Source organism: Montipora foliosa, chromosome 12, assembly GCF_036669935.1.
Source record: "Montipora foliosa isolate CH-2021 chromosome 12, ASM3666993v2, whole genome shotgun sequence".
In the NCBI taxonomy this organism is placed as follows: Eukaryota; Metazoa; Cnidaria; class Anthozoa; order Scleractinia; family Acroporidae; genus Montipora; species Montipora foliosa.
This window is the reverse complement of record NC_090880.1, coordinates 34,428,326-34,443,325: the sequence shown is the minus strand read 5'-3', so window position 1 is coordinate 34,443,325 and position 15,000 is coordinate 34,428,326. Positions and strand designations below refer to the sequence as shown.

The 15,000-nt window shown below is 37.6% G+C and overlaps 2 protein-coding genes across 3 annotated transcripts in view; one reads left to right on the top strand and one right to left on the bottom strand.

Moving 5' to 3' along the window:
- Positions 1–2,217, bottom strand: part of LOC137978429 (integral membrane protein GPR137B-like) — a 12,410-nt gene extending 10,193 nt beyond the window's left edge. For both annotated transcript variants that reach the window (XM_068825357.1, XM_068825356.1), the window contains exon 1: positions 1,633–2,217. In XM_068825357.1, the coding sequence (XP_068681458.1) occupies positions 1,633–2,070 (438 nt within the window). In that variant the 5' untranslated portion in view covers positions 2,071–2,217. The remainder of the gene's footprint in view (positions 1–1,632) is intronic.
- Positions 2,218–2,289: 72 nt separating this feature from the next.
- LOC137978431 (syntaxin-5-like) overlaps positions 2,290–15,000 on the top strand; it is an 18,026-nt gene continuing 5,315 nt past the window's right edge. The window contains exons 1-7 of the mRNA XM_068825359.1: positions 2,290–2,611; positions 5,395–5,474; positions 10,125–10,180; positions 10,632–10,702; positions 10,982–11,023; positions 12,496–12,570; positions 13,987–14,043. Of these exons, the coding sequence (XP_068681460.1) occupies positions 2,444–2,611; positions 5,395–5,474; positions 10,125–10,180; positions 10,632–10,702; positions 10,982–11,023; positions 12,496–12,570; positions 13,987–14,043 (549 nt within the window). The 5' untranslated portion in view covers positions 2,290–2,443. The remainder of the gene's footprint in view (positions 2,612–5,394; positions 5,475–10,124; positions 10,181–10,631; positions 10,703–10,981; positions 11,024–12,495; positions 12,571–13,986; positions 14,044–15,000) is intronic.

Below are 15,000 nucleotides of genomic sequence, written 5' to 3'. Positions count from 1 at the left end.
TTACTCATGTTCAAAACTGACTGATGGTTTGAATCTAGAGAAAAGTGACGTCATTTACTCACTAGATTAAAATTTTCGGCGTGTAAATGTAGCTTCTCTAATGTGAAAAACACAAGTTTAAAAGTCTGAAAGCCGGAACTCCTGTGCTGCATATTAATTCAGCCGCACACAAATGCATTGCATTCTTAAACTAGTAAGTTTGAGACACAATTTTCTCCTGATCCAGCTCTCACCAGATTTTAAAGTTAGTAATGGCAGACCATTAATTAAAATGGAAAATTTCCATTTAAAATAAACAGGTGTCTTTTTTTATATCAAGGCTTTAAAGCTTGGGTCACTAGCAGCTTTAGTGTTTAGTTATAGTTTAGTTTTGAAATCCAAAGAAAAACGAAGAATACTTAACTTTTTGGTCATACAACTGTAGTAGCACTTTAAGATGTGGTATAGACTGTGAGCAGTCCCTTCATAAATCTGTTGAGCGGCCTGCTTTTCTGAGGCATTCGTGTTTCTCACGCAAACAAAAAAAAAATTGTGACAAAACACAACTGCCTCAAAAAAGTGGGTCACTCGACTGATTTACGACGGGACTGCTCGCACTCTAGATGTGGTACAATGTAAAGTTACTTGCCATGGTACATGTACAAACTAGTGCAAAATTCAGTGATAAGTGCCTTTGGCCCTCCTTAACGCTTTATAGCCCAGTGGCATTTTACCCTGTCTAATGTCACATGATTTTACTCGTCAATGAGGAAACCCTTTAAAGGCTTTGAAGGGTTAAGGGTTAGGGTAAGTGTCCCCATTAACCCTTAATAGCCCAGTGCAGCCTTCTCAAAAGTTTTTGGGGAGCAGGTTATAAGGAAAGTGGAGACGGTTTTGGCGCTTAAGGCACCCAAGTGAGTACCCAAAGGACGCAAGCTTTTAGGGAGGGCCTGGGGACATGCTCCCGTGGGAATTTTTTTAATTTAGACACTCACAGATGCAATTTAGAGCAATTCTGGGGGATTCAAAGTGATGAAATTTCACATACATGTAGAATTGACACTTGCATGGTGTCTTATAAGAAATAATGGAATGTTAGTTAAATAAACATTTTTAAGTGCGTGAAGCGAAAAAATATTGCGGACGCGAATTTACGTCAAAGAAGCTTTTTCAAGCTTGTATAATATCTCCAGTGACTTGACTTTAGAGCTAAAAATGTGTTGTGTCTGTTTTTTTTCTCTTTCTCTCTCCTCGTCATAATCAAATAAGACATTTACTGACTGGAAGGAGACGGTCAAACTTTCTGAGGAGGCAGCTCATTGAGCCGTCAACCGGCTGGTTTTGAGACGACTGGAATGGCCATTTATAGATTTTACTCTGTCTAATGCCAGACGATTTTACTTGTCAATGGGGAACCCCTCGTGCTTTAAAGGGCTAATTATATTTACTATTAAACTCACACCAAGCCTGCAATACAGAATCCTCAATAACTTGTGTTAACTGCTTTTTATGGCTGTTAAAACCGAAAGCCACAAGACTGATTTCTCCGCACAATAAGGTTGGTCCACTCTCTGTCATAATAAAAAGCATAACTATTGTGTGAACGTGAGTGAGAGTGATTTAGAATGATACTCATAGTGGTTAATATTTTACCTTTGACAGATAAAGCGTCAATAGCGACAACGTAAGGAATTGAAGATAAATCGGCAAAGCAAGGAGACACCATTTTAAAAACAAGCTTAAGGATTCCGTTTCTGAAGAGTCGGTGAAATAAAATGAAAACAGTGTAGTTCTAAGAGATGCCCAGAACAAGTAGATAAACAAGAAGACACTCTGATATGACAGCCGTCGGTGACCGAAGTACAAAATAAGGCAGAGCTGCAGTAAAATCAACAAAAACAGGAGCGCAAACAATGCCGTGAAGACAATTGCCACGCTTAGTTGAGTAGCGGGTGAAATTGCAGGCTGGATCGATACCGGAACTGTGATGTTATTGTGTACTGTAGAAAGAGGGATAATCTTGTGATTGCCAATGTTCCAAGTAGGGACATGCGTTGCAAAAATCCCTCGATGACCTGGATTTTCTTCCATCACAAAAATTGCAGTACATAATTCAAAACATCTGTATGGCTCACAAAACCACTACAACTTGCGGCAAGCATAATACTAGTCTTTCCTTGTCTGAAGAAGAAGAACAACTGAAACTGGAGAAGCGCGTCGAGAGGCGCGAGATGCGGATTGGACTGTACCGAGCCCGCATGAGGAAATTCAGCGGTGGTTCACAAACCTCTACGTCATCATGTAGATGTGGGAAGATTTTTACCCTCTTCACATTTTGTTTTAGATCTTCGAAAGGCGGACGAAGCCACTATCTTGAGCAAAGGCTGTCTTTTGACTTAACGAAACATGGGGAAGTTTAGGGCGTGAACTGTCCAATGAAGACAGGGGTAGATGTAGTACACCCATGATCACTAGACGCCGCCGAACAAGATCGAGCGGTGAAGACAACGATCTAACTCGAGTGGAATATAATAGCGAAAATAACTTTATCACAACGTCTTCGGACATGGCAACATCTAGGGACAGAACCTCAGAGTTTATCTCAGCCGTGAAATCACTCCAATCAAGACAGGTAAACTTTACAGTAAGTTTTAGAAATTACTCGGTTAGTAAACATTCGAATTGATTTAAGATGGCTATTGATACGCCGGGTGAATCGAGGAAGGCATTTTCCAACCTTCTTTTTATCGTTAAGTCTTTTGTTTTTATTAGGAGGCTGATGTCGAAAACCATATTTAGAGTAAAACAATTGCCCTGTCAACGTATTCTTGAAGTATCTCATATGATAATTTATTAATTATTCGTTCTACAATCTGAGTAGTACCCCCGGTATGTTATTACCGGTATTTTAGCCCTTATTAACCGAGCAGGAGGTCTGTATGGGAGAACTTTGACCGAGATCGTGAGTTCAGACCGAACGCAGTGAGGTCTGTACACACACTGAGGTCAAGAGTCTCCCATACAGACTGACTAAGCTCGGTTAATAAGATGTTTATTATAATTACGGGTATGGCAAACAAGAAGAATTAAATTCGTTTAATAATTTATCCCTTTGACGTCCAAACCGGCCTAAACCGGCCAGACTTAGTATTTTACTTTGTCTAACGCCAGACGATTTTACTCGTCAATGGGGAACCCCTGGGAGTCAATGGGTTAATCTAACCGGTTTGTACTAACTGACATTTGGCTTGTGAATGGCGATGAGTAGCAAATTGAGCTGAACTTACAGTGTGTAATTCTGCCAAAGTTTGCTCGTCACTCCTTTTTTCTCATCATCCTTCGTGGCACTTCCATAAATAAATATTGTTAGAAGAAAATATTCATTATTTTTGCCTTTAGTTTGCAACTTTTTCACTACAAAACATTACCGGTCTAGATTCTGGTCTAGACCACAGTCAATATCGATTTTAGCCATTCAAATTCGTGAATATTTGGTAGTTCCCAGTCCTTGCAAGACAGAGCCATTTAATAAACTATTGTAATCAAAGATCCCTCGAACTACAGATAAACTATACGTAATTAATATACTATCAGCATGAATTAGTTTATCCACAGCAATAGTTTCTCCTATTTTTGAAACACGCAGTCACCTTGATGTAAATAAATACATCTTATTCGATGGGTTAACATATAATCCGTGCGGATATTTTGCGAGTTGCACAGTATTTTTTGCGAGCCCCACAGGGGTGAGAAAAATACGAGCAACGAGCAAAATGGCCAGTAGTATTATATGTTAAACCATCGAATAAGAGATTTGTTAGAGTGGTTTTCAATTGAGTGTCGAAAGTAATTAGCGAATTGCTTTGGTACATAATTACTTCACTCAGTGATTGGTTCAAAGTTCTTGCGTCAATTTTTCAACCAATCAGAAGTGAAACCAAAACCAGTTGTGGCTCGCGTGTGCACACTTTCCAGCGCTTTGTGTCGGCTACGTGTAATTAGTTCGAGTTTTTGATTGGTTTACTGGATTGTCTCCGTCCTTTTTGATTGGCCAAAGTGATTACTTTGGTTTTGGTTTTACTACACTCATTTGAAAACCGCTCTATTCCACTACAAAAAGGTGTTATTTTGATTCAATTAAGCGCTTGCAAACGATGTAAACAGCACAGAAAGCCAGCCAAATGTCCTGGATTTGATTGTATAAACGAAATGACGAGAGACAAGTGATGACAAGCTAAATTCTCAGGCTTTGTATCGCATTGAAAACAATTTCTTTTATTGGAAAACTGCTGTTCTGTCCGTATTTGCTCTGTTCTAAGCCAGTCAAACCGGGACACTACAGTGTATTACCGTCTCATATTTTGGCACGCTCTCTTGACCAAATATGGTAAAATGGAGTAATAGTGGAATAATAAATTGCATTATTTTAGAGTGTTTGCCACTCCTCTGCATTTCATTGTAAGTGCTAAAGTAATACTAATTAAGAATGAAGTATTTTTGGGAAAATCTCAAACTACTGTACATGTATGGCCTTGCCTTATTATTGATCAAACAATAGCAAGATCAATGAAGCCCAGCCGAGGTTTGATATTTTCCTGTAAAGACTTAATATTCACAGTGAGTGGCTTTTTTAAAATTATGGCTTTATAGTTGATTAAACCATAAGTGATCACTCCACATCCAGTAATGTGAGTGCTGTTAAGTTCATTCGCTGTTTGAAGCCGTACAAGTTAAACCAATGACTTGTGTATTCTGTCAAAAATATGTTTATTCTCAAGACAAAATTAATAATTACAATTTGGCAAGGTGTAAATCGAAATTTTCAAGAATCAAATGGCAAAACAGATGTCAATAAATATTGTGAAGGGAGCCAGTTTGTGGTTGGAAATTACCCTCAGTGTTGCATTTTAAGTTGTATAATTCATAATTGGCCTGTGTTAGAATAATGCCCCAGCACTTTGCCAATACGAAAGCTCAATACATGAACATCAGCAAAAACATTAAATTACTTTGCAATAAAATTTAATGTAGATTGTGGCATGTTCCTTGGAACCTCCTTTAGCCCAGAGGCAGTCATGAGTTCAACTCCTTGTACACATGTACACTTATGAAATTACGTTTGTGACAAATTCGTCAATTCATAGAGGCAAGCTCATATGGTCCAAGCTGTTGAAAACAGATTGTTTGTTTGGATGTTTTATTTTGACTGAAGACATTATTGAACTTCAATTTTAGAGACTCAAAGCGAGAGTCCTGTCCAAGCGGAGATTTTTTAGTTTTGCTTTGTAACTGCCATGTTCACTCTCATCTAGAGTCATTACAACCCTCATTTTAAATTGTACAGTTTGTCTTTCATTAATACAGTGCACAGATGTCTTTCTTGAGCTGTTTTACTAACGTTGACATTTTTCAAAGGGCAATAACTTTACTGGCAGACGGCTGGGTCATCAGAGTCCAAATGGACTTCAAAAGAGTCAGTTCTTTCTCATTGCCAAGTAAGAAAAAATAATCTCTGAATAATTATTTACATGTCATTCTGTATCATGTATTTGCCATTGTTGTAAGTAAATTACTTAATTAACAACTGTTGTTAATTGACTGAAACAAGTACACTGTAATTCGTTATTATGCAGATCCAGCCTTCATAGATGTAAATAATATAGCTGCCTATTATTGGCTGATTACAGCTGTAGAGGTACACTACATGTATAACACAACCTCTATCATCTTTATTTGTACCGTTTCAAGGCAACAAGTTTTGCATTGTATCCCATATACCGTAAAGACTCGTGTATAAGCCGCACCCCAACTTTCAAGCATGATTTTGGAAAAAATAAGAACTCCAAAAAAAGCGCCGTTGTAAAAAAAAGTTGATCGTTTGTTCGCAGATGTTAACACCAAACTTGACCAAATCGAATGTTGTGTATTTGCAGCAACATTAATAACTTAATCAGCTCTGAAAATACCTTTTCAAAGCTTCTTTTTAATCAATTTCCCTATTCCCTGTGACTGACAACAGTTGCTAAAGCCCACAGTTGAAATGAAAACGATAGAATTTGCACAAAAAAGCGCAGGACAACAATGTAAAACCTTTGCTTGGTAACCACGCAGTCATTTAACGAGAGCAGTCTGGACATGGAAATGAAACGTTCCCTTCGTGGATATGTTTATCAAGATGCATGGAAGCCATCGATCAGAGAAAAACTTGTTGCTAAACGAGAGTTTAACAAGCCCATGGACAAACACGCTGTGAATGTACAACTGTAGTGAAGGGCAATGATACAGTCTGCCATTTGCCTCATGAGTTCTCCCAAATACCGTGGGTATTTTCTTGCTCGTAGTGGAGAAATCAGTGTTGACGTGACAATTTGTAAGCAGCTGTGTGGAGGAATGGAGATTCCATGCCAATTAGAGTTTAACTGCTCAAACAAAGTGCAAATGACACGCTTGGTGAGCATGATTCGGGTTTAGAACCTGAAGATGCAAACAAATGGCTTCATTAGGAGCCACCATTTCTACCAAAAGTCGTGATCAACAACATCTCAATAAGTGACCATATGTTTAATTGTTAGTTACTGAAGGTTTTCAGTTCAATTTGTGATGCCCTACAAGCCAGTTTACTCCCTCTGAAAGCAATGGTCTCGTGTATAAGCCACACCCACGGTTTTTGGCCCAAAACTTAAGCAAAAAAGTGCGGCTTATACACGAGTCTTTACGGTACTGTATAAAACCTACAGTAAGTATCAGTGTCTGAGCCTTTATGTACAGCTTGTACATAAAGTACAGGTACAGGTTTGTACAGCTGTAGGTTTGTAGGTTTGTTGAGGATCAGCTTTCCTCATCCTAAGGGGACATTAAGACTATATATAGATGTTCACTTACTGGGTTAGCGTCTACATGTACACGCATGTGTTAGTATTATGACAACAACTGGGCTACTCAGTGGAGGTTGCCTGAATTATTTGGTGGTCTCCACTGTTTGCAGAAGTTAAGAAGAAGAAGGAGAGTTCATTGACTAGAAGAGTAACTGTTTATTGACTATTACAACATACTGTACAGGGCTCGAAATTGCGACCAATACAGTCGCATTTGCAACTAAATTTTTCCCTTTGCGACTAAAATATCTGGAGAGGTCGCAAATTTGCGACTTGTTGTCACCTTCGCTGTTTCGAAACAAAAGGGTTAGCAGTTGCCACTTTGCTGCTAATTTTGCTAAAATAAATAAAGAAATGACAAAGTTATTTTGTTTCTCGCTGTGACTTTTCTCTGAAGATAGCGCAATTGTAGAGTAATTTAGCTGCAATGTTACGTGCACAGCTCCATTTCTTCGATCATTCGCCATTTTCAGCGGTTTCTTTACACACAAGTATTGCGGGCTCATATTTTTTTGCTAAACCGCTGACAACACAATGCAGCGCGGCGATTTTGCGACTAAAATTTGCGAAATTGCGACTAAATTCTCGTATCTTATCGCAAAATGCGACTGGATTTTTTCGTTAATTTCGAGCCCTGCTGTAGAAAATACAGGTACATTTGTACAACTCTGTCCGCAATAGCAAAAGCTAATTGAGGCGGATAGTGGTAGAATTGTCACAGTCCATAATACCTTAAATAAATAATAAATTACTTTACAAATTAGTTCATCATTATATTTATACATGAATTTTGCTTACCATTACTTAAAACATATAATTTACACCACTATTATATTTACATCAAATACTGTAATTGAGATACATAACAAACACAAGACATAAAGAATAGGCAAAAAGATGGAGTAACCAGACAAGGGTGAAGGAGGATAAAAAGTAAACCTAATATAGCTTGTAAATCTCTTTAAATTTTGCAATGTTTTGCAATAAAGAAGGCACTTCAACCACTTTTGTCTGTCAAGTCTGAAAGTCCCAGCTCTGAAGGGGAAGAAGGCGGACAACCGTCAACGTGATAAAAATTCATCTGTGGAAAGAGGAATGGAAGATGAAGGGTACTCTACATGACTCATGGCATCTGACAGGATGCGGCGATGCGGATCCGCATAATTCACTGAAATCCGCATCTTCCGCATAATTCCAATATTTTCCGCAGAAAACAGAAGAAATATCTCATATTAGTGATAAAGCAGCTCCTTAACATCCTCAAAAACATAAAAGCCGAAGAAATTGACTGTTTTGAAACGCTTATTTTCTTGAACATTGAAGAAAACACACCATTTCGTTCGCAAGATGAAAGTTCGTAAGAAAGATTGTAAGCAGTTTCCACGCATTTTTTCGCCAATGAGCCTGGACACTAGTTTTTATTCCTACAATGCTTTCCATTGGACGAGAAACAGTTACACTTCAGCAAATGACGTGACTGATAAGAAACTAAGGGCGCGTTTGATTGACCGTATTCCGGAATAGGATTACATGGAATACACCCGGCGTTGTCAATCAATGGTTTCCGATCGATCAATACAATCAATAATAATCAATAACAATCCATTGATTGTTATTGATTTGTGCAACCAATCGATAAAAATCGATACTCACACTCGGAGTCTTAATTGCTATTGATTACCATTGATTTCTATAGAAAATCATTAATAAATAATTCATTATGCAACTGTCTGGCGCGTGTTAGCGTGGGCGTGCTTCATTGGTCCCGGGCATATTTACACGTCCAGGGTAATTGGGTAATTCGATTGCGCACTTTTATCGTTGCACTTCAACCGGGATTCCCAGAACACACTTGTTACGGAGTTTGCTTGTTCCAGAGATGGCGAAGCAAGTTGAATTGTCAGTGCGCTGTGTAGTCAAGGGCTATCACGAATGCCCTTTTGAAGTGAATGTTCAAGATGTATGTTCTTGGCCTGCATGCGTATATTCAGGCAGCATGACAGTGAGCGCAGACAAAAACAATTTCCTCAACCAATTAACAAGCTGGAAGAGAGTGACACTGAAGAGACTCGAAGACAATTTTGTTCTTGTTTCGAGACGATCAGAGTCTAGTAATTTAAGTGAGCTTTTAATAGTAATAAGGGGTAAAAATGTTACAAATTTAACATAAAACACAACAAATAAAGATAACTGAATGGTTTGTTCATTCATATGGTGCGTTTTATTTAAGAAAATGACAAATTTCATAATCACTAAAAATCGATAATAATCGATAAAAATCGATGAAAATAAGTAGAAATCGATACTCACACAACTTTAAGTCTACGATTTTTATCGATTTCCAATACCAATAGATTAATTGTTATTGATTATCATTGATTATTATTGATTTTATCGATTATCGGAAACCATTGATTGACAACGCCGGGAATACAAGTTAGAAATCCTTCGTTTTTACGGAGATTCACATTAAAAATGTCGAACACCTGCTAAAATGCTAGTTTAAACATATCTTTATTTTCCTTGTTTCTTCAAAACGCCAGACATACCGTTTTGAATTCATCACTTCACGTATTCTTATTCCGGAATACGGTGAATCAAACGCACTTTAAGTCAATGATCGAGGGAATGGATCGCGCTCCAAAGGTATTACAATTTTGCTCCATTATCTCCAAATTGAAACAAAATTCATGATGAGAAATAAAATAATTTTTTATCGCTTTATTTATTTTACCAAAAATTGCGGGAAAATCCCAACTGCTAACCCTTTTATTTCAACGGTGAAAGCTGGTCGCAAATTGATGACTCCTCCATGAAATTTAATCACAAAGGGCAAAAATTCACTCACAAATGCGATTGTATTGGTTGCAATTTCGATTACGGATTTACCGTAAGCATGTAAATACATTGGACGGGCCTAATTATTAGTTTTATAACTTGTTTAAGTTTCCGCATAATCCAGTGTAATTTCCGCATAATCAACGCATGTTTCCGCATAATATGGCCAAAAATTTCCGCATAATCTTTAATTTTTTTCCGCATCCTATCAGAAGCCATGATGACTGTATGTTAACAAAAAGTTTGAAGTGCCAAAAGTTGATAGAAATGCTTAACATGCTACAAAAACTATTACACAATTAAGCATGGCATGCTGATTGGTTTTAAGACCTGTCACATGAATATGCACATGTGACACGTCTCACACGTTTTGTTACATTTAAATCCGTTAAATTGCATTTTACTGCAATAAATTCATTTGTATCTTGTCAGACACATTGGCAAAGACATCAGTAGCACTTTTGCAAAACTGGAGAAGCTTGCAATCTGTAAGTTATTACTTTTTCCCCCTTCCCCAAAAAGCTTTTGTAACTAATTATTTGTTGTTGTTTTTTTCTGTGTTCGCACTTCTCCCTCATGCTTTTGGCCATAAACAATGGTCTGGGAATAACTTCTAAAACATTTTTATCATTTTATTGCTGTGATCATTATTATTTTTTAAAATCATTATTGCACTGTGTTTCTGTTTGCTCCATGTACGTATAATTATGAGTATCATACAGATTGAATGATTCTGTATTGTCGCCATTAATTCAACCCTTTGACACCCAAACTGGACCCAGACCCAGACCTATTTTACTCTGTCTCATGCCAGACAATTTTACTCATCAGTGGGGAACCCCCGGCAGTCAATGGGTTGATAATCGTTTTATCACACATACTGTACCCATATTCACATTCAGATGTTCTCACGAAGTGATATGTCTGGTTTTCTTTTAGTGGCCAAGAAGAAATCTTTATTTGATGACAGACCAATGGAAATCCAAGAACTAACTTACATAATAAAACAGGTTGGTACAATTGAAGTACAGACCTTATACATTTGTATTAGTATTAAATGCATTACAGTAATTTTACAGATCTATGTACTTTGTCGCTGGAGTTTGTTTTTGATTAATGTCTTCAATAATTTATTTATTTATTTCTTTTTGTCTTGATTCACTCGTCTTGGTTCATTCATGCCTGAAAAATTATTATTTGCTGATTTAGCCAACATTATCGCTTCTTAAACTGCAATTACCATAACAGATCTACATGTAGTTAGAAATTATTGTCCCTTTGCATTGCAGGATATTAATAGCCTGAATGAGCAAATTTCACAACTACAAGAGGTGTGTATCTTTTTATTCTACATGTAATCAACTTTAAATTGATTGCAATGCTTGGTGTCATTCAATTTCCTTTTGCAAGGACTTCAAGTTGTTTCACCCAAAGAAATGAACGTTGAAGTTGATCCTTACTAAAGCACAGTAGTATCCCTGCTATAAAACCTTTAACAAACCTGCAATATTGCTTTGCTTTACCAACATTGTAGTTGCACATAATTTATTACAGAATACCTACTGCTTTTACATGTAATTAGAAGCGGGAGGAAAAGGTTCTTTGATAATTCAATGAACTTATGCAGTAAGGGCTGTAAAGAGACAGTGCTACCTTTGTTATCACATTTTTGTTAGAATTTTCTTTCCTTCTCAGATGAGAAGGTCAAGCTTCTCTTCATACCTTTGTTTTCGTGAACACTGGGGCATAAGTGTAGCCTGTGGTGTCATGTTCCAACCAACATGTTGAAAAGTTCTGAATTTATTAATGATAAAAGTTGCATAATACATGTAGTTAACCTTTTGAGTCCCAAGCTGGCCTGAACCGGCCATACTTAGTATTTTATGTCTAATGCCAGACGATTTTACTCGTCAATGGGGAACCAATGGGTTAATAATAGGAGTCAGTGGGTTAATAATAATACTTAGACAAGGAGAAGAAGTTGTATATGTGCTTTGTTGACCTGGATAAGGCATTTGACAGGGTCCCAAGGAAGGTTTTGGAGAGGGCAATGAGGAAGAGAGGTACAGTATACCAGAGGCAATGGTGAGAGCCGTGATGAGTTTGTATGAAGGTGCAAAGACAAGAGTCAGAGTTGGGTTAGAGTTGTCCGAGGAGTTTGAGGTGAAAGTTGGTGTGCACCAGGGGAATTACTTACATGTACAAAATGTACATGTATCTGCTGTGATGCTTCGTGTGCTGTATACTAATGATGGGGAGCAGGGATGGTGATTGCACTCACCTTCCACCAATGTGGTCCGGGTTCGATTCCGGACTCATGGCCATAATTATGTGGGTTGAGTTTGTTGTTGGGTCTTTACTCTGCTCTGAGAGATTTTTCTCCGGGTTCTTCGGTTTTCCCCTCTACTCGAAAACTACCATTCTTAAAATTAATTCCAATTCGATTGGATGCAGGACCTCCCTGAAAACCACTTTTCCGTGAGTGGAGCTTCCTGGGTACAATGTAAATACATCATTACACACTCTAATTACTATTAATTTTTAATTAAATAATAATAGTGAAAATAATAGCAATTAACAATTACATGTAAGTCATTCTTTTAGTAGCTTAAAGCTAAATTGACAATAGAGTGAACCCGAACAGTACTACAAAAGCATGAAAAGTACATGTCAAATAACAAAGTATCCATGCCTACTCATTATTACACTACATACAGGTAACAAAATGGTAGTAAGTGATCCATGTATTTCTATCATGTTTAAATACTGCCCTACAACTCTGACTGCCTTTTTTATCTGTCAGCTTGTCAGATCCAAAGCTAATACACAAGGCAAACATTTGCAAACTCACTCTAGCACTGTGGTTCTCTCACTGCAAGTAAGTACAGAAAACAATGCACAATAACATTAACAATGACAACTACATGTACTGTGAAATACATGAAAGATATTTTAAAAACTGATTTATAACCAGGTGGTTGCATGGTAAAATATGAAAATGTTACACTAGTTAAAAAAGTATTATAATAATTGAAAAAAGATCACCAAGAAAACCCCAAGAAATCTGTACTTGCCGAACATTCTTTACAGTCTGACCACACCATCTCGTGGGAATTGTCTGTAATATTACGTACCAGTCCCAGTTGGCGAACCTGACGCCTCTTAGAGGCATGGGAAATTAACACATGCAAAAGTCTGCTCAACCGCGATGATGGCATGTACCTGCCCCAAGAGTACAGGGCCTTGGCGTTATTGGACAAGAACTGATTTTATGATATATTCTGTTTTTTATTAGCATCTATCCGATTTTAAATACACTTGTCACTTCGTTGTATATTTTTATTACCCCTGAAGAAGGCTTTTGTTAGTAGCCGAAAGTTGGGATTTCAAGATCTTTTTTCAATTATTATAATATTTTTTTAACCAGTGTAACATTTTCATATTTTACCACATGAAAGATAATTTTTATCATGCATCGTCAAATGGGAACTCAGGAAAATCCGAGCCCCAGATGGGATTTCAACCCACAAGGATTGGTTGGTTGCAGCTCTGATATGCCTTAATGTTACTGCATGATGCAGTAAGCGAGCTGTTATTGCCAATACATGTATGCGTTAATTTGACTGCGCGATGCAGTTACATGGGTAAGAGTTGTATACCTATATGGTTATCAAATAATAATAATAATAATAATAATAATAATAATAATAATAAAAATAATGTGACAACGCAATCCCTGGTAGTGGGTTCAAATCCCATCTGGGGCTCAGATTTTTTTCGAGTTCCATTAGATGATGCAAAATGACATTCTTTCATGTGTTTCTTACATTAACAACTACTGTATCTGCAATATTATTATTTGCAAGAATTGCAGGAAATGTCTTCACATGAAGGTTTAAGTACCTGTACACGTTATGGGATTAGTTTCTAAAGATACTTTGGTGCTGCACTGGTGTGGAGTAAAACGTAAAATACCTGTTTTTATCAAAGAAGTTCTTCATAAAGGTGCATTTGAATTTACAGTAGATTTCTGAGGTCAATTTAAAGAAGGGCTACATGAATTCACCGTGACGAAGAGCTAACACTTGAAGCGTCACGGTGGCACAGTTCTAGTGGCAGTTATTATTATTATTTTATGTTACCTTTATCCACTGGTTTGATGAAACCAAATTTAGGTACACTTGACTTGTGACCAAAAAGCCTGTGCTGCAGTTTTTTTTTATAAAATTACTTATAGTGATAGAAACTTGAGCTACAGTACAGTATCTAACATTTCATTTTCTTTCTCTTTCAGTCAAAATTAGCCAGGATGTCAAAGGATTTTAAAGGAGTATTGGAACTCAGGACAGAGGTAAGAGCTGCCGTGTTTATGTAAGATATTTCTATCGTCATGCTCTTAATAGCATAACGAAGGAGCTGCATGCATAGCTGTCATACACATACATTCTTGCATCTTGGATAGTCGGATCAATGCATGACTCCTTCATCAATTATTTATCTTATGGGTGTTAAGACTGGGATCCAGCAACATGTAAACCGTGTACATGTAACTGTGTGCTGCACTTCAAGGCAAAGCCCACAGACTAGTCCCCTTAACACTCGTGCCTTCTACCTCTGTGGACCCGGGATCTCATCCTAAGTCCGTATGTGGGTTGAGTTTCAGTCGATCTCAACCTTTCTTCGAGGGTTTTTCTCCGGGTACTCTGGTTTTCCTCCCTCAGCAAAATCGACTCCCAGTTTATTCAATCTGGCTGTTGTGCTGTGCTCCGAGGTCACATGTGAATCATGTTCAAGGGTGTTCAAGAGCACCTACATGTAGCTGGCCGCACAGCTGACCTTCGGTCTGACCTCGTTGAGCTGTTCCCTTAGCAATTTAATCTCGATTAGCGATCAGCAGGCCAGATCTTCTATGTATAGCATCGTGCTGGAGTGTGGACAGTCCACATGGGTTTACTTGTAAAAGACATCTGAAAGTCAGAGTTTTTATGAGTTCTATTTGGTTTCCAGATATTTAGAAGATAAAATTTATCAGCTGGCTTTTTGCAACAATTCAATAGTCATGTTGATGAACCATATAAAAGCAGGTCACTAAAAACTATGGACCACTTTCATTTTAATGCCGACCACCTTTACATTCTTTTGTATTTACATGTAATGTATGCTAATTAGACCTACATGTACTACCCTCATTTTGAAACAAATATTCTTTCGAAATGTGCACGCCGTAGCGAGGCTACGAAGGCTTACAGCTGTATTGGCATTAAAACAAATAAATATTTTATTTGGCCGCTATTATGAAAGAGAGCAA